This window comes from Aquarana catesbeiana, linkage group LG04 (genome assembly GCF_042186555.1).
Source record: "Aquarana catesbeiana isolate 2022-GZ linkage group LG04, ASM4218655v1, whole genome shotgun sequence".
Taxonomy (NCBI): domain Eukaryota; kingdom Metazoa; phylum Chordata; class Amphibia; order Anura; family Ranidae; genus Aquarana; species Aquarana catesbeiana.
In genome coordinates, this window is record NC_133327.1 from 49,814,422 (window position 1) to 49,835,448 (window position 21,027).

The following is a 21,027-nucleotide window of genomic DNA, read 5'->3' on the forward strand; positions in this document are numbered from 1 at the left end:
CTCTGTATTTGTCGACAAAACTCGTCATCCACACATTAAGAGAATCGGCTGGTTTGTTCTGCAATGCACTGAGCGGGAGACTCATTTTCAGTGCGTTGTCCCCAGTTGGCAGAAAAACAACCTCACGTGAGCAAGACTTCATTTTCAAGCTGCACGTACGGGCCACAGACTCCTGGGCGCTGACCTCTCTGTGTTTTGAATAAGCCTGAAGAACCTCTTTCATTTCTTCTCGTTCTGTCGCTGTTTCTGGGCTCATTTCTTTGACTATTGTTTTGAGATAGTCACTCAGCTCCCGTTCTGGCTTGGATATGTAGGACAACATGTACATGATGCAACCATACTCATCAAGAATGTACTGGATGTCCATGTTGGCGTTCCAGGCCGTCAGTAAATGTGGATTGTAGTTGTTCACCCAGCAGTCCTTGACATCACGCTTCATTAGAATCACGCTTGAGGAGGTCAATGCCTGAATGTACGAGTTGTACTGATTCAAAGTCATATCACACTGTGCCAGTAGCTGTGACATGTCTTCAAGCTGCACTTTTGGGTTATTAAGCAAATCCCAGACTGGTTTCAGTTTGTTTTTGGCTGCTTGTGGTTTCATTGCACAATCTCCTTGTTCTTCTGGCATCGGGTAAGTTATCCTCGTTTTTCTAATAGGTGGCTTTGGAAATCCAAATCTGCATACTCTGTTACCTTTCTTGCATGATTTTGAATGAGATCTGCTGTGCATTTGAAGTTCTGTTACAAATCTGTGAAGTAAGGCCTGTTTGGCTTCATCAGGCAGCTGGCATGAGATGTTATGATCTATAAAGGCACACACCTTGTCATCACTGTCTTGTCCAAATATAGGAGCTCCTGCTACCCAACAGAGACAATGTATATGAGGGCTCCCTCTCGCCTGAAATTCAACCCGGTAAAAGTAATCGATAACTTCACCAATTGGCTGTGCAGGACCCAACAGCAGCTCTCGCATCAGAGCATCAACCCGTTTGTTAAACATGCGCATGGTGGTCACTGGGTTGCCTCGAAGAATGTCACACTTTTCAGCCCAGTCTAGCCCCGCAAAATCCACCTTTTGACCTTGTTGTGCCTTTATTGCCGTTATTACCTCTGGCCATCTGAATTCTGCAGCAGAGAAGGTAAGAAAAAATGTTGGCTTACCCAATTGTCTGACCATGGCTAGCAAATTCTTCAGATTTTTATCCCAGTAAGCTGGACTCCCTCTCAGTGGTTGCATGAACCTTGTGGCATCTCGGTTTCGCACCAACCTCTCAACCTCACACTTGTCCTGTAGCAGCTTGTTGGATATTTTCCGTCCATCCCTGGTATTGGGTTTTCCTTTCCTTAACTGGATGGACATGCTGCTTTTGGCCATGTGTGTTTCTGTGACAAACTGCGCAAAGAAGAGGTAGCTTGTGTCTCTTGCAAAACGAGTATCAACACAAAAAAGCCTTGCATTGAAATACATGCTCGGGGACAGTTTGACTTGTCTTGCCTGGTCCAATGTATTCTGTCCAGTAGGGAACTGAACAGGGAAAGCCATTGCCTCAAGCCTAGGAACTTTAAAGAAGCTGACAGGTGTGTTTCCTTGTGCAGGTGCAATGCTGAATATTCCATCACCGTGTGTCAGTGCTTCCTCTCCAAGGTCAGATGGCTGCAAACAACTGTCTAGGCCAATTCCAGGTCTTAGTGTATCCTTCTCATCCTCTGCATTGGGAGGTTGTTGGTCATGGCCTTCCTGTTGCTCAGAAGCAGCCGGTAAACATGCAGACTGTACCTCTGATGGATCACAATTTTCGATGCGTTCAAGTATCTCCATCATTTCAGTTTCGTCACAACTGTCGAGTTCCATCCCATCATCATTATCATCATCATCAGCGATTGTCTCATCCACTCTAATTGAAATGTCACTGTAGTCGGGGTGTGTGTCAATGAGTTTTGACAGACCTGCTACTACATTTCCCATGTTGACATAATGAAACAGCTGGTGGCCTTTGTAAGTCAGACGTCTTTTCAGCTTCACTCTGTGTAACTGGGATTTGCTGTGCGATCTTGGTAGAGTATTGACCGTGGTTTCCACCTCGGATGGCACACACACTACAGCGCCATGTATAGCTGCCTGTCGACCTTTGGGAAGTGTGATGATCTTGGCAAATGGCAGTATTTTGGCCAAAAGTTGTCTTTCCAGCACATTCAAATCGCAGAGCTCTGGGGGAATGGGCGCCAGCTCCATGTTGTTAGCTACAGCGATGGATGATTTGTGTCCTGCTTTTAAATGTAAATCACAGTTGTGACAAATCCATTCTTTGGTCCTTTCATCTGGTACGGTGCATTGTTCAGGTCCTTGACAGTGATTGTTGCACACATGGACATATTTCCCTGTCAAACAGGCAGCAACAATGTGTAGATTCTTCTTGTAATTGCTGTGAATGCAATGTTTCACTTGGTTAGGGAAAAGGGTGCGATGACACATCGTGCACACAAATGTTGGCCCAGCTTTAATGCATTCATGGAAAGTGGATATAGCTGTCTGCATTAGGCTGTTGTCCACTGGTTGACTGCATTCCCGCATGACACGAGTCCATCGTCTGTATTTCATTCTTATTTTGAAGGCACATTGCATCTTATGGGTTATGCGAAAATCTGCTTGAGTTTGACGCTTCATTTTCATGTAACTCATGCAATGTTGCAAGTGAAGTTTTCTGAAAGCAGGATCATTATGATATTTTCTGGTGATGTATTGCTTCTGCTTCAACTTGAAATCGACATTTGTGGCATATTTTCTGGTGATGTATTGCTTCTTCTTCAAGTTGTAATCTGCATTTGTCGCATATTTTCTGGTGGTGTACTGCTTCTGTTTCAAGTTGAAATCTGCATTTGTCGCATATTTTCTGGTGATGTATTGCTTCTGCTTCAAGTTGAAATTGGCATCTGTTGCATATTTGCGAATGATATATTGCTTCTGCTTCAACTTAAAATCAGCATCTGCTCTGTATCGGCTGGTGATGTATGTCCTTTTCTTATTGGTGACAGACATCTTTGTAGCCTTGAAATCACGCCTTCTTTCATTTCTGTGTCTTGTCTTCAGTTTTTGTCGTCTCTGTGCATTTAATTTGGACAATGCCTTACTGTCCTTCCATATGCCCTGTGAGGATTTCGCATCAACTGACCGTGGAGAATGCTTGCTGGCTGGGAATCCAGTGTGTGTTACATCTTTGGTCATCTGTGTCACTTTGTTCTCCACATGCTTTGCATTATGTGGTTTATCAGATTGCACCAGTGGGGACAGCAAACCATCTGACAGACGTCTTGCAAGATGAAATGAGACTGGCATGAAGTCATACTGCAGTCCATCAATAGGGCCTCTGGTGTCTGTAAGGAGCAATTCATACAACTTATAAATCCTTGCCCCCATATCACTCAAATGTGTAAAAGTGATCATAACAGCTTTTCCTTTTCCAGTGGCAGGAAGTCCATCCTTATTTCGACTATGAGAATCAAACAGTCCATATCTCCCAGACTTGTCTCTGAACAATGCAATGCAATATGGCACTACTATAAAAAGTGCATGTGTAACATCTGCATTGAGGCACTGAAGTCTTGTGGAGAGGTCAACAAACCAACCTTGGTTGTCACCGTCTACCGTGTCTCTCATACATTCCGATAACACTGGAGATTTAACAACGTTATACTCATATTTGTCAGTGTTGACTCTGAGGGGCACTTCTTCCATTGTCAAGTGTTGATGCTGATAGACATTTCTTTGTTTTAGCTGTTTTATTGTTGAGCCATACAAGCTGTTGCCCTTCTTCAGTATTTGATCAAGATCACCCTTTCTCACATCATCAAGCTCACTGTGGTATGCCAAAAATGTCAGAGCCATGCATGTACACTGTTTGTTCCTTAACCTTCCATAGCCATGATGACCCTGATGAAATGATGCCTGCACAGAAATCTCACTTGGTACACATGGTTCTTGCATGCCATGGTTTTCAGAAGTGCCCATCACACTGTCACTGTGCTCTTGAACTTGACACTGAGTTGAACATGAAAATGACACCACAGGTTCACTATGTACCTCCTGGGCACATTCACTGTCACAAACCTCCATATCCACTATGCTGCTGTGGGGCTCCGGATCCAGTTTAGTCCAGCGTATCTTTGCAGCTTTAGATCTCTTTCCTTTAGATGGCATGATGATATTTGTGGAAGGAGCTATAATTCTCCTCAGAGCTTTGTTCGAAGAGCTATAATTCCCCTCAGAGTTGTGTTGGAGGAGGAGCTATAATTCGCCTCAGAGCTGTGTGGGAGGAGCTATAACTCCCCTCTGAGCTGTGTGGGAGGAGCAATAATGCTATAATTCCCCTCAGAGCTGTGTGGGAGGAGATACAATTCCCCTTAGTGTTGTGTGGGAGGAGCTATAATTCCCCTTAGAGCTGTGTGGGAGAAGCTATATTTCCCCTCAGAGCTGTGTGGGAGAAGCTACATTTCCCATCAGAGTTGTGTGGGAGAAGCTATAATTCCCCTCAGAGCTGTTTAAAAGGAGCTATAATTCCCCTCACAGTGGTGTGGAAGAAACTATAATTCCTCTCAGAGTTGTGTGGGAGGAGCTCTAATTCTCCTCAGCTGTGTGGGAGGAGCTATAATGCTAAGCTGTAATTCCCCTCAGAGCTGTGTAGGAGGAGCTATAATTCCCCTCACAGCGGTGTGGGAGAAACTATAATTCCCCTCAGAGTTGTGTGGGAGGAGCTATAATGCTAAGCTATAATGCTATAATTCCCCTTTGAGCTGTGTGGGAGGAGCTATAATTCCCCTCAAAGCTGTATTGGAGGAGCTATAACTTCCCTCCAAGCTGTGTGGGAGGAGCTATAAAGCTATAATTGTCCTTAGAGCTGTGTGAGAGGAGCTATAATTCCCCTCAGAGCTTTGTGATTTTTTTTTTTCAAAAATGATTTTGTTTTTTTGTTTTTTCAAAAATGATTTTGTTTTTTTGTTTTTTCAAAAATGATTTTTTTAAATGATTTTTTTTTTCAAAAATGAATATTTTTTTTTTCAAAAATGAATTTTGTTTTTTTCAAAAATGATTTTTTTTTTAATTTTTTTTTTTCAAAAGTAATTTTTTTTTCAAAAATATATATTTTTTTCAAAAATATTTTTTTTTTTCAAAAATATTTTTTTTTTTCAAAAATATTTTTTTTTTTCAAAAATTAATTTTTATTTTTTTCAAAAATATTTTTTTTTTTTACATGGGGCGGTCATAATGTTTTGGCTGATCATGGGGTGGTCATAATGTTTTGGCTGATCATGGGGTTGTCAGCTTTTGTTACCTCCCACCCAATTTTGCCGCAAAAACGACGATATTTCGTGGACCATTCGGCGAAACGTTCCACAAAGTAATAGCACACCAATCGGGAAAAATCCACACGTTTCGGTATATTACTTGTCTCTGTAGTGTGGAAAATGTGGGAGGAGTCTACAAGCATTATCAAGTCTAGCAGATGAAGTCACATGCATTTGGGGTGTCTCAGCATCTTGTGTTTACAACCACTGTTTCCTAGCAACATTTCCTTTTGAACATTTTGCCATTCATTCCTATGGGACCAATTTCGCCGCAAAAACGACGATATTTCGTGGACCATTCGGTGAAACGTTCCACAAAGTGATAGCACACCAATCGGGAACAATCCGCACGTTTCGGTATATTACTTGTCTCTGTAGTGTAAAAACTGTGGGAGGAGTCTACAAGCATTATCAAGTCTAGCAGATGAAGTCACATGCATTTGGGGTGTCTCAGCATCTTGTGTTTACAACCACTGTTTCCTAGCAACTCTCATGCCCTGTTTATGCTTCCCAAATACTACTTCATCAAAACTGCCCCATCAGAATTACCCCATCAAAACTGCCCCATCATATTCCTCTATTATAAATCAGTACATGGTGTGTCTGTCCCCTCCCCCGGGCTCTGTAATCAGCTGAGATGCTCCAGCCACCTCCCCCCCTGTGTATAACAGAAGCTTTGGTAACCATGGCAACAAAACAAACACTAACAGTACACTCTGATTAATGGCTAAAATTTCCTGAAATGACCTCTAAACAAATGGCCGTATTTTAAAAACTATACATCCTACAGCGAAGATCTTTATATTGTGAGAATCACAAGACCCAGACCTAGATTTTGATGTATAGTATGTCTGTGAAATATTAAAAATGAAGGCACGGTCGCAGTTTAGAAATTGCCCTTCAAATTTGGAGGGGGCTAGAGTGTAGTTTCAATGAATGTCAATGGACGGCGTGAGTTACAAACAAATGGTCATATTGTGAAAACTATCAGGACTATGGCTTAGCCGTGGACATGTTTAGTGGCAGCAGGGATAGCTGAACGTTTTGATATAAGATTTGTGTAGGTGGGCTTGAAAATGAGGGAGTGGCGGCAGTTTAGAAATCATGTTCTGATTTTTCAGTTTTTGTCATCTCCCACTCTAGTTTCCCCATTCATTCCTATGGGACCAATTTCGCCGCAAAAACGACGATATTTCGTGAACCATTCGGCGAAACGTTCCACAAAGTAATAGCACACCATTCGGGAACAATCCGCACGTTTCGGTATATTACTTGTCTCTGTAGTGTGGAAAATGTGGGAGGAGTCTACAAGCATTATCAAGTCTAGCAGATGAAGTCACATGCATTTGGGGTGTCTCAGCATCTTGTGTTTACAACCACTGTTTCCTAGCAACATTTCCTTTTGAACATTTTGCCATTCATTCCTATGGGACCAATTTCGCCGCAAAAACGACGATATTTCGTGAACCATTCGGCGAAACGTTCCACAAAGTAATAGCACACCATTCGGGAACAATCCGCACGTTTCGGTATATTACTTGTCTATGTAGTGTAAAAACTGTGGGAGGAGTTAGGGTGGTAAATTTGGCTATAATAATAAGAATAATATATATGTGAGATAACAGTAAGTGGTCTTGCTATGCAAGAACACTTAATAACAATAAAAATGTAGACCTAGAGAGTCTAATGAGAAAATGGGCACATAATATGGAGAAGAAAGTGAGTTATGGTGGAATGTAAGCACTTTCAAAACATACCTTAAAGATAATATTGTCCCAAGAAGACTCAGATGGTATGTACCACCAAATGATGGTTTGGTGGACCAGGAATCCATTGACGAATGGTTTAAATTCTTCAATGAGAGAGTTTTAGAATTGTTAACATTTTTTTTTAAAGAAAGCAAAGAAAGACTAGGAAAATTGATCAAATGATTGGTGAAATAAGGGAGGAATTGGAAGTGCATAAAGAGACAGCTGAGTTCAAAACACTCACAGCACAATTGAATAAGGATCTCACTAAGGATAGAGAAGTACAAAAAAGGAAAAACAAGAAGTACATTAGAAATATGAATGATTTTCAAACAGACCAAGTTTTTAAATGGCAAAGCCAACTTGGTCAGATGGATCCTATCTCTGCGTACTCTACACCTGAAAAAACAGTGAAGGTTCACCCACAACATGTAAATGCAGAACCTGGGCATAATACACAAAATAGAGGGTATCAGGACTCCAGAGATAGAAATGGAGTTGTGACCCCAAGGCAACAGACACACGATGAAAGATATGGGAATCAATAACAACATACTCCATATCGGGTGGATAGTAGACCCCCGTATAATGATTGGACACCACAAAACGAATGGAAGAAACCATACCACTGGAAGAACAACTGGAGACCCCAGAATGGGAATAACAATTGGTATAAACCATCATATGATCAAAGAGAATACAGAGGACCACCACAAGAATATAGAGACAACAGAAAACTCGCATATGAATATAGAGATAATAGGGTACCACCATATGAACCATATGGGCAAAGTGGAAGGAGTCCAGTCCATGAATATGGACATGGAGAAAGAAGAGGCCCACAACAGAGAAACTATCGCCAGAACGAACGTAGCCCTATACCTACCTATAATTATTATGCCCCCTTAAGGAATCAATATGAGGAAGAAAGATATGATAGACATCACCCAACACACTATGCCGGCCCAGATGACAATAGGTCTTTTTTAGACAGAGGTGGGGAGAACTACCCACCAAGAGAGAACAAAAGCAAAAGAGAATAAAAGGAGAGGCCATTTTTAATCTAAGTGATTTAATTTAGACAAGTTCCAAACATATATAGGCATTCAGAAATATGTGAGAAAGTTAAATGTCAAAAAATACATTACAGGAAATCCGATTAAATCCAGACTGCCAGTAGCAGGAGATGATGATATTTTACACAGCACACTGAGAAACAAATCTATTTTTAATCTCCCCATTATAGACAATAAATATATTGAGGTTTTTAAAAAAGTGGTTTTACAGGAACTTAAAGACTTGAGGATAAAGAATAAGGAAGAACCAAGTTACATAAAAAGTGGCATTCGAAAACTTATAAAGAGGAAAGATCTTGTTATTCGACCAGCGGACAAGGGAGTCGGGATCATGATCCTCTTGAAAGAACAATATAATAATAGTATGAAGAATTTGCTGGAAGATGATAGTACATACAGTAGATTATTAAGTAATCCCATGTTCAAGTGCAGAAATGCACTTGAGCAAGTAGTACATGTGGGGTTAAGGAAGAATATACTTAATAAAAAAGAAGCCAGATTCCTAATACCCGACTCCTGTCATACACCAATTATATATTCACTACCAAAAATACATAAGGACAAGACAAATCCCCCTCCAAGGCCAATAGTGAATGGAATAGACTCGCTGACATCCAGAATGGGCCAATGTATAGATTATTACCTGCAACCAGCCATGCAAAATACAAGAGCCTATCTAAGGGACACAAAACATATGTTACAGATTATAGAAGATATCCCTAGAGAAGAAGGACCCTGGATTATGGCTACAGCCGGTGTAACATCTTTATATATTATAATATTTCACCATCAAGATTTGAAGCTGCCAAATGGGGCCTTAGGACACACACTATGTTATCTTGTGTTCAAAGGAAATACTTGATAAAATGTTTGGACTTTTGTCTGAAGAACAATTATTTTTGGTATAAACGGCATTATTACCATCAACAAACCGGAGTTGCTATGGGAGCAAAATTTGCCCCTAGTGTGGAAGGCCTATTCATGGCCCAGTGGGAAGAGTAAAATGTTTTTAAAAACAGACCTGGTGAATAACGATATACAAAAGATATATCGATGATATTTTTGTCCGGTGGAAAGGAGATTTTAATCAGCTGACCCTATTTATAGAAAATTTAAATATAAATGATAGGAATATCAATCAAATTGTCCTGGGGCAACAGTGAAAAGAATATATCATTCCTTGATTTGGAAATCATACAAAAGGCTTGAAACTAACTTCACAAACACACTTTAAAAACATAGATAGGAATACCTACCTTCCAGTGGAAAGCTGTGACCACAGAAATTGGCTCTATAATATCCCTATATCCCTAAAGGACAATTAATGTGCTTGAGAAACAACTGTACTAATAAAAATATGTTTCTGGCTCAGGCTGAAAATATGGGACACAGATTCATTAAGAAAGGTTATGATAATGAATTCATAAAAAAGAAGATAATGGAGGTTGCAGAAATGAATCGTAATGATCTAATTAAAGACAAGAAAAAACAGGAGTCATCAATGGTTATAGCACCGATTGTCCTTGACTACAATGTACAACACAAAATCGTCAAGCGTCACTGGCACATACTTTTGGCTGACAAACAATTACAGGATGTACTACCAACCAACCCCAGATTTGTATATAAAAGAGCACCAACCATCCGAGACAAAGTGATAAAGAATGTACTAGACCCACCAATAAGAGGTTTTACTTTTTTTATGGGAAAAGGTTTTTATCTGTAAACGGTGCTTTGCGTGTTCAAAAACCAAACGCCCAAACAAAAATAATAACAATAACAATTTTATGTCTACAAGTACAGGGGATACTTATGAGGTCAAGGACTTCATATGCTGTAATACGGAAGGGGCTGTATACGCCCTTGAATGTAGCTGTGGTTTACAGTACATTGGACGCACCAGAAGACCCCTGAAGATGCGCATCAAGGAGCATGTCCAAAATATTCTCAATGGATATGATAAGCACAGTGTATCAAAACATTTCCTTTTATATCACAATAAAGATCCCACCAATGTAATATTCTGGGGAATAGAACTATATATTAAACATTGGCAGGTAGGCCACAAAGTGAGGACTCTTAGTCAGCTAGAGTCAAAATCGATTTTGACATTAGACACTTTCTCACCTCGAGGCTTAATATCGAATTTGATCTGAACTGTTTTCTTAGTGATTTCTAAATATTTTCATATTTTTATAGAAATACTATTTTTTTATAATTTTTAGTATTTTTTACAGTAGTCATTTTTACAGTAATAATCTAATATACTTTTTAGAAACATATATTCATTTTAGTATTTATAATATTTTTATGGAAGATTTGTTTCTCAGTATGTCACAGTACCCTATATTATACTTATGCTCACTCCCCTTTTACACATTCCTCTCAGTAATATATTTAATTAATACCATTATGCCATTAGCTTAACGGTATTATAGTACTATTTTTTAGCATTGGTTTTATTAATCTATTCTATATTTATCTAGACCTATTATTATAGGAAATTACATGGATGCATTTATTTTTTCATTAGCAATATTATTATGCATATGTTAGTTCTGGTGTTTCTCTCACCCTGGATTTGTTTGTAATATAAGTCCTCCTTTTTTAATTAATATTAATGTTGAGTTATTTTTAATCCATTTTAATATGACTCCAGTGGTTCAAGTTATTTTAACAGTCTATGCATCGTTCTGAACATATGGTTCATGCATAGCTTTTCCTAGTAGCAGCGTGAAACCACCAAAAAAATGGCCACGCTCTTTCTAAAGAAAAGATCTATTGAAACATGGCCGCTATGACATTTTGCATTGGGCTACAAAAAAAAATGCCCACCCATTACATCCAATGATGTAGACTATTTAAAGACAGTTTCAGTGCCTATTATCTGCCCCTGATGAAGTCATGTGACCGTGACGCCACGCGTAGGGACGAAAAGGCACCGGAACTGACATTGGCATACGAGCTCGCTGCTCGTGGAGTTTTCATCATGTTTACTAGTTTGAATACAATGTGAGTACCTTCACTGTTTGTTATGAAATAAAAGTATTTGATTTTTAAATACTACACAATCCGGAATCCCCCCTTTTTTCTTTCCAATGCTATCCATGTACTTACTGGGAGAATAATATCATTCAATATATTAGATCCATGCCATTGGCCCAGGATTACGGTATAAGGAAGAATCAAACGATACAGATTTCTATTACGATACACATGCGGTTACCGAATTACCGCAAGGTAAGAGGCCATTTTCACTAGTGTGTGTGTTTGCACAAAGAGGAGACAATTGATTTTTGGCACCTTTTGCACTTTGCGGTATTTGCACAGAAGAAAAGACTTTATTGCTGTTTTGCACAGTTTATTTGCACTTTGCACAAGAAAAGACTTTATTGCTGGTTTGCACAGTTTATTTGCATTATGCACAGTTTATTTGCATATATTATATATTATATATATATATATATGGGTATGGATTGACCCTTATTCGGTGCTTGCAGCAGTTATTTTTCCTATATTCACATGATAGCGCAGGAATATATATATATATATATATATATATATATATATATATATATATTATTTCCACTGTTTAGTGATGTTGCCCATGCTATCCACCACAGCATGCAAAGGAGATGGTGGACTGGCTTACTAAACCGCCATCATCCTCCTCATCCTCCGTCACCCAAGCAGAGACTGGTTCGCAGTCCACTGCAGCTGCCAGAGTGGCTTAACCTGCCTCCTTGTCCACAGCTATTCCTGCCATAGCCCCAGCATCAGGCATGGAGGAGTCAGCTGAGTTATTTGAACACACGGTTAGCCACTTGCTCCTTGATGATGTGCAGCAATTACTTGATTCAGATGTTGGTTCTGAGGTTAAGGAAGGCAGGAACATGAGCCTACAGAGAGGGGAGAACACTGGTACACAAACTGGCAGTCATGTTCCTCCAGCCACAGCTATACCTCATAACCTCTCAGCAGCTACCACTGACAGGGATGATGGTATAGCGCAGGGTATCCCAGGTCCTTGCAGCACATCTGCTTGCAACTCGGAAGGATGCAGGACAGGGCTCAATGGTGGGGTGCGATAATGGCACACACCTCCTGTCCGCCCTAGACAGGTAAAGTTGACACATGTGCCATGCCTGGCACACATCCTGAATTTGGTGGTGCAGCATTTCCTAAATAGGTACCCAGGGTTGGAAGATCTGCTAAAGCAGGCCAGAAGAATGCAGCCAGTGCTCGGTTGGCTGAAAATCAACAGGAATTCCACCGGTCCATAAACCACCTGATTTGTGACATGCCCACCAGGTGGGACTCAACTTTGGCAATGCTGCAGCAGCTGCACATGCAGCAGAGGGCCATCAAGGAGTACCTGTGTGAGTATGGCACAACAACAGGCTCAGGTCAGCTCGGCTTTTTTTCCCCAATGGCTGCTCATAAAGGATGCATGCACTGTATTGTCACCATTTCAGGAGGCCACAAGGACGGTAAGCCATGATGATGCATGCATCAGTGACACAATCCCTGTTGTGTTCCTGCTGGAGCAGACTCTGGGTGGCATTATGGACAGGGCACTTGAGGCAGAGCAGCGGGAGTAAGAGGAGGACTTCCTTTCCTGTCAAGGCCCACTTTATGCAGACACTATTGTTCCTATGCCACAGAACACACTAGAGGAGAAAGAGGAGGAGGAGGATTCTGGCAGTTTTGGAGGCATTATAGCAGAGGAAGACATACGTCAAACAGTAAGAGATCCCCAGAACCCTTGCGAGTAGTGTGTGGCTGGGAGGAGGCAGTTCCAGATACTATAATCCTCTGTGACCCCAAGGAGTCTGCTTCTCATGCCTCCACAAATTTACGGTGCATGAGCTTCCTCATGCTTCAAAGTCCTTCAAAGGACCCAAGAATACGTGGCGTAAAGGAGAAGGATCACTATTGGTTGGCAACCCTCCTTGACCACCATTACATGGGGAAAGTCTCAGAACTCATCATTTCCCCACAGAGAGTGCAGAAGATGAAATCTCTTGAGGACACCTTAAAGAGGAATTTATCTAATGCTTTTCCCTACTCTGGTAGGTTACAGTGTCGTGGAAAATGTAGTTTTGAGGCTTCTGTTGGTCAAGAGAGGAGCAGTGGAGAAGGCGGCTGCCTAAGTAATGAATTTTACAATTTTTTTAAACCTCGCCTCCCAGGCTGTCAGCTTCCATATCCAATCAGCAGCGCCTGCATCACATGGTGGATGATTATTTAGGGGCAAAAACAGATGGAGAGCTTTCCAGTCGACGATCCACTGGCTTACTGGGTCATGAGAATAGACCACTGACTATAACATGCCCAGTATGCAATTAAGCTGCAGGGCTGCCCTGCATCCAGCGTGCTTTCCAAACGGGCATTTAGTGCTGCTGGAGGTTTTGTTACTGATAATAGAACGCGTCTGTCCGCAGACTCCATGGACCGTGACATTTAGGCTATAAAGAAAATCAATCAGCACAAAATATACAAGAAAAATATAAATAAATAAATAAGCTGCTGTACACTCAGGGTCAATAAACCAAATCCCAGTAAGATGATGATAAAAATAATTAGTGCAGCACTAAATAAAAGCTGGATATAAAGTTCATGAATAAATAGTTCATGAATAAAACTTCCCAATGGAATGACCACTCGTGATTCATATATTCATACAGGTGACAATATGCAGAGCCTCCACCACAGGTGTCACTAGCAGCTCACCTCACAACGTGGACCCCTGACTTAACAGGTAGGTCAGATGCGCTTTCCCATAAAGGGTCAAAAATCAGAAAATCCACATAAATATGAGAACCACCAATGGCTGGAGTGGACATATGTCAAATGATCTCCTTTATACAATATACCAGAACTCCAACTGGGCAAGGTACATGCAATGAAAGGAGATATATAATGCTCTCTGTATTCAACTTCATTTATTAAAAGATCAAGATTAAACTTACAAACATGGCACTATCACCCACTGCCTGGTGTATGATCATTCTAAAGATAAACACAATGATGGTCGCAGGTGACGTCACGTGATTCCTTCCATTCCATACGCGTTCTGTCATGTGGTCCGCTGACGAAGTCCCGCTCACAGGACGTAACGCGCATGGAACAGAAGGAATCACGGGACATCACCAACGATCATCATTGTGTTTATCTTCAGAACGCTCATACACCAGGCACCGTTGGATAGTGGCATGTTTGTAACGTATGTCCACTCCAGCCGTTGGTGGTTCTTATATTTACCGATGTGGATTTCCTGCATTTTGACCCTTTATGGGAAAGCGTATCTGACCTACCTGTTAAGTCAGGGGGTCCACATTGTGAGGTGAGCTGCTAGAAATACCTGTGGTGGAGGACATCTAGGCTGCCTAGTGTTGTGGGTGTTGATTTCCTCTGGCAGAATTTTTTTGGTGCAGGTTTCATGGGCACGAATAACACCCAAAGACCAATTTTTTCCACACCTGTTTTACAGCTGCATATCATTTCAATTTTTAACAGCAATGCCAATTCTTGCTTCCATCAAGAGTACTTCTATAGGGTTATAAAAAAGGGGGAGAAGTGGGACTTTAAATGAAGCACACAGCAGCACAATGCAGGTCAAGTGACCAAAATTCATTTATTTGGTATAATCCATGGTGTATAAAAAACATTTCGGGCATCCAACCTCTAAAATGCTGTGGGCATCAAGCCTCTATATAATAAACCATGGATTGATTATACATAAAATACACATAAGTTGCACAATAAGTCATGATCCATTGTCACACAGAGAGCAAAGATAACAATCAACATACATGTGTACAAATTTTACTGTGATTAGACCCAAAGAGAGCCATGAAAATTAGGACAAATAATGCAAATAATAAAAAGGATTTAATGCCATGACAGATACTTATGGAGGTAAATGGAATCATTGAAATCTTGGTATTCCATGATATGTGAAGATTGCTAATAATCAAAGCTCTACGCGTTTCGCGGTATAGCAACCGCTCATCAGGAGCATACGTCATGGAATGATTCTAAAAAATATATTTTTATAAAAAAAAAAAATTAAAAAATATACATATTTTCAGTAAATAAACAGGAAATGAAAAAAGGTTTTGTATACAAATATTTTACTTGTATAAAATGAATTAAAGGTTGTTCGTCCAAACTCACGTCTGCATCAGCGATCCAGTGAAACAGTATCCAGAATCGCAGAGAGCTGCAATGCAAAGCCGCCCAACGCCAGGGTGGTCTGCGGGAATGAGAACAACAATTCTATAGGGTTATGGTGTGAAGGCGCCACCGACACCCAAAGACCAATTTTTCCACACCTGTTTGACAGGTGCATTTCACTGCAATTTTTGACAGCAAGGCCATTTCTTGCTTTCATCAAGAGTACCTTTATAAGGTTATGGTGTGAAGGTGCCACCAACATCCAAAGACCAATTTTTCTGCACCTGTTTGACAGGTGCATATCATTTACATGTTTGACAATAAGGCTAATTCTTGCTTTCATCTTAGAGTATATTTATAGGGTTATGGTGTGAAGGTGCCACCGACACCCAAAGACCAATTTTTCCACACCTGTTTGACAGGTGCATATCATTGCAATTTTTGACAGCAAGGCCAATTCTTGCTTTCAACAAGAGTACCTCAATAGGGTTATGGTGTGAAGGCGCCACCGACACCCAAAGACCAATTTTTCTGCACCTGTTACTTCTATCCAAAGTCTGTGAAAGAGGCAACAGGATTTATCCAAAAAATCTCTAATCTTGTTCTCAATGCACTACATTGTGGCCTCATCATACAGACTGGCTCTGCAAGCCATTGCTTACAAAATAAAGAAACCTTTATAAATGCAATTATTGCTGCAGCAGGTTCTATACACAGTACAGATGTGCCACTTTACAGGTAGACTAAGGGGATCCCACCCAGGCACAATATTGAAAGGAGTTTTTCATTTTTATGCTTTTACTTTAAGCATCAATAAATCACTGCTCATTTAAAAATGACGTTTTTTACAAACTTTTATTTCATTGATACATGTCCCCCAGGGCAGTACCCAGACCCCCATAACCATTTTATGCCAAATTACTTGCATATAAGCCTTAAAAATGGGCACTTTGATTTTCACAGTTTGGGTTCCATAGAATTCAATGGGGTTTGTTATTAGGTTCCGAACTTTTGCAATGTTTGAAAGTTCTGATGCAAACCGAACAGGGGGTCGTTCGGTCCATCCCTAAACAGCAGCATTCATAATATTTTTCTTAACAAATAGCCTTCTACTGTATACTTCTGAAGCTCCCTTAATCTGGCAAGTAAGTACACTAGAGACTAATGTCGTGTACACACGGTCGGACTTTTCAGCAACAAAAGTCCGACAGCCTGTGCGACAGACCTTCGACGGACTTTTGGCGGACTTCCGACGGACTTTCTGACGAACGGACTTGCCTACAAATGATCCCACAAAAGTCCAACGGATTCATACGTGATGACGTACACTGGACTAAAATATGGAAGTTGATAGCCAGTAGCCAATAGCTGCCCTAGCGTCTGTTTTTGTCCGTCAGACTAGCATACAGACGAGCGGATTTCTGGGTCCGGCGAATTACGACGTAAAGATTTGAAGCATGTTCCAAATCTAAAGTCCATCAGATTTGCGACTGGAAAAGTCCGCTGAAGGTCCGATGAAGCCCACACACGATCGGATTGTCCGCCGGATTTGGCCCGTCAGCGTCCGCCGGACCAGTCCAGTCGAAAAGTCCGACCGCGTGTACACTGCAAAAGAAATGGGTGTGCATATACTCATGCACCCAAGGCCAATGGGAGAGCACAGAACCTCACATTTATTGGGTTTTTGATAAATAATGGGAAACAAGTGTGTGTGTAATTAGTGAAAGATAACATTTTGTGCAGCACTCAAAAATTCACGATGATATAAATTCTTATCTGTACAATCTAATATATAATGTGAAATGACCACAAAATAAAAACAGTGCAAAGTGATGTGAAATTAACACTGCATCATATAAAGATTTTTAAACCATAAATATAACAGTCCTTGGATAGACAGTGAGAACAGATTATGTAGCCAGAAAGGAGATTCCACGTGACATCAGTGTTGAAGTGAAGACATAAACAATAGAACCACCACTGGTTAGTGAGGAGGCTTACCGGAGTGAGAGGACTCAAATGGGCATATGCTCAGTGAGTCGACAAGGCATATGGTGTAAACACCAAGGTATAGGACCTCCGCGTCTAGGCTCCAGACCAAGATGGAAGATGGTCCGATTGGTCAAGAGATGTCACAGAGAAGCAGTCCTCAGAAGTAGCCAACTTGTCAGACCAAATCCTCTCAAATGTTCAGAATAGCATGACCAAAAAAGAAAATACTTCACATAGTGTGAATCCATTTAAACATAGAAATGTTTTTAAAAAATTGGAAACACTCACATTTAGAAAGTGGATCAAGCACTTAAAAATATAAAGTTTGTAGGTAATGCAATGATATCAGCAGGGTTTCCTCCAAAGAGACATCATCTGGGGTGTGTGTAATTACTCTTAGGACAGGGGATAAAAGCATTTAAAAGCTAGTGGGTAAGATATAAACCTATTATCCCCACTGCTTCAAAATGGGGGTGGGGATATTACCATGAAGGTATAAATATTTTATAATCCCAATTGGGAGTATTAAGAAAAAAACCTCTCTCTACAGTAACAAGATCTCAGTTGGAGTTATTAATCCCTCACAACTATAAACAATCTAGCCACCTACTGCCATGTAACAATAGTAAATGGGCTGACCAATTGCTATGGCATTGAACCAAACATCCACTCTTGGTCCAAGTCCACAAAATGACTTTGTTAGTGGGATGGCGGGGGGGGGGGGATTGTCAAGTATTGTTATATCAGCCTGCTACAATAAAACAATATCAAATTACCTGACCGATTACTGTGGTACGGTGTTATCGTCTAACCCACATATTGGTCTATATCCACAAGAAAGTCACAGCCCCCCAGTAGTACTGAAATGACTGGCCAGTTACTGTGATATAATGTCCACCATCCAAGTCACTTGTTGGTCTCAGTCAATTAATATACCAATCAACCCTCAATACCTTCATTGGAAAAAAATTAAAAAAGATGTTTTGCTCAGTCCCCATTTTTCTTAATACCCCCAATTGGGATTATAAAATATACACTATATAACTCGGTGGTAATATCCCCACCCCCATTTTGAAGCAGTGGGGATAATATGTTTATATCTTACCCACCAGCTTTCCATTGCTCATATCCTCTATCCTAAGAGTAATAGCACACATTTGTTTACCATTATTTATCAAAAACCTAATAAATGTGAGATCCTGAGTTATCTCATTGGCCTTGGGTGCGTGGTTATACGCACCCCCATTTCTTTGTTTCTAGATGACAACATTCATAATATAATGAAGAGGGATAGCCTGTGTAAAGGTAGACCAGTGAGGAGTTGCAGTAGTCAAGATGGTAAATAACCAAGGAGTGAATAAGTTGTTTTGTGGCATCGTTAGTCAGGAAGGGGCGAGTTCTGAAAATGCTGTGGAGGTTAAGGCGGCACGTGATTGGATATGGAGCCCGAAGGACAGGTCAGAGTCTAGGATTACACCTAGCACCCTGGCATGAGAGGAGGGACCAATGGTTTTGCTGTTGATCTCAATGGTAAAGTCATTATAGGTATAATAGAATGAAGTTCAATATAGTGTCAGAAGATGGGCCCCTCAGGACAGAAGGCACTCAACAAACAACAAAGGATTATTCATAGTACAGCTGGTGTGAATAATGACTACACCAATTTCTTGTTAATAGCTATGCTGACTATGAAAGTCATGCCATTTTTTTGATTTTCATGACCAGAATAGTAGATTGTATACTCTTCTGACCAGTGGCGGCCGGTGGAAACATTTTTGGGGGGGCGGCAAACAGTATGTAAAACCCCCCTGGTCCATCGGTCGTTCTGTCAGTAGCACTTACCTCATCACCGACGGCTTCCCCTGCTCAGCGGCCTCCCATTCTTTTGCTCCCTACGGGTCATCACGGCAGCAGCGGCGCCTTCCGTTTCCTCCCTCCTCCTTGGTGGCCATTTAGGAATCTTCTCTTTTCGGTCAATTGGAAAATGGGTCTCACAACCGCTTCTGATTGGCTGGATTGAGGAGCAGTGTTTCAACAGCAAATATTCATTTGCTGTTGTAACACACCTGGGTGAGATCAGAGCTCATTCTTTGCGACCCAATCCCACCCAATTTTGAAGCCTATTAGAGCCTCTGGCTCTAATCAGGTGCTTAAAAAAAAACCCTGCAGCTGTAATTCATGCACCCGGTGCCCTGAAAGGGGCCGGATGCATGAATAGGGGCGGCCATGGATAGATTCATGCTATGCATGAATCTATCCATTGCATATAGGGGGGTAGCGTGGAGAGAGGGGGTGCCACCTGGGCGCCCCTAATGGACGGGCCACCACTGCTTCTGCTGACTGAAAGTGTCTTAGGCCAGTCTATTTAGGTTCACCATTCCCTAAGACAGAGACGTTTAAAACAATGCTTTTCCATCTTTACTATGTCTTGTTTACCTTTCTTGATGCTTTGCACATTTTCAAGTTCATTTAACAAGCTTGGTTTTGCAGCCTTTGAAATTTTTTTCCTTATGGCAATATCACTGTTTAGAGGACCAAAACTTTTAGTGTAGTCACATTCACACCACGCTGTCCTATGAGTAATCCTTTGTTGTTTGTTGAGTGCCTTTTGACCTGAGGGGCCCATCTTCTGGCACTCTATTGACCTTCATTCTATTGTACCTATCATAGATTTTTTGGTGAAGTACATATGTGGTTTACCATTGTCTTCTTCTATGCAGCTTGAGTTGATGTCTTTACCCTTGTCACCTCTGTGATTACTTTGTCCAATATTGCTGCTTTTCAGTCTAGGTGGTATGTTTTGTCTGGTATCTCTGCTAAAACCTGCCTGCAGTGGGTATACCCTACCAGGGGTTGAAACTCCAGACAACAGTCCTTTTACATTGTAATGACATCACACTATATGTTCTTTATACATTTCTATAGTAAATGTAATCAATGTCGACATACATGATCAGAATCTTGATAGTGTTCAGCCGTTCCTTGTTTCTGTTTTGTATAGGCAGTTCCCTCCTCCGTCTTATCCTCCTCTAAGTCTGATTCTTCCTGTAAAAGAAATATAGGCAGATTTTTATTGATTGCAAATATTTAATTATTCATTTGCTATCAATAGAGGTTTTATTTCAAAGGCGAGCTTGATCCTTAACTGGGATAACATAACTTGGTGTAAGTCGAAATGTCCATTAAGCTGTGTATGTATTCTGATGAGGTCATCCCTCCGCTATCTTCCTAGCAGCATGTTTCCTTCTCAGCATGTTTGTATGCAGCACATTTAATTGGCTCTCAGACCTTCTTCTCTCTCTTCAAATCAAAATGATTTTGCACAGGGGATTACAAAATACTAAATCAAATTTAGGTGTTTAGTCTGTTTACATTAAAAAATATACATTTAAGGCCGGGTTCACATATATGCGAATTGGATGCGGTATTTCCTGAATCCAATTCGCATGACAGGCGAGTGTGACCAGTTCTCAATAGAGCTGGTTCACACAGGTCTGGGACGGCTGCAGTCCACATTCCAAAAGCGTCCTGTGTGTGGGTGTGGTTCGGTTGCGAATTCAGGCAGAAATTCTAATCTGATGAACACCTGAACCGGTAAACAGAAACACACCGGACCCCATGACATATGTGAACCCAGCCAAATGATGTAAAATGAATGCAGAGCTTCATTAATTTGTGCAGTGGAGGAA

General features: G+C 40.9%; 1 protein-coding gene across 3 annotated transcripts in view; it reads right to left on the reverse strand.

Moving 5' to 3' along the window:
- LOC141139235 (cysteine-rich venom protein-like) overlaps positions 1-21,027 on the reverse strand; it is a 300,818-nt gene that overhangs the window by 238,797 nt on the left and 40,994 nt on the right. For all 3 annotated transcript variants that reach the window (XM_073625169.1, XM_073625171.1, XM_073625170.1), the window contains one exon: positions 20,288-20,383. In XM_073625169.1, the coding sequence (XP_073481270.1) occupies positions 20,288-20,383 (96 nt within the window). The remainder of the gene's footprint in view (positions 1-20,287; positions 20,384-21,027) is intronic.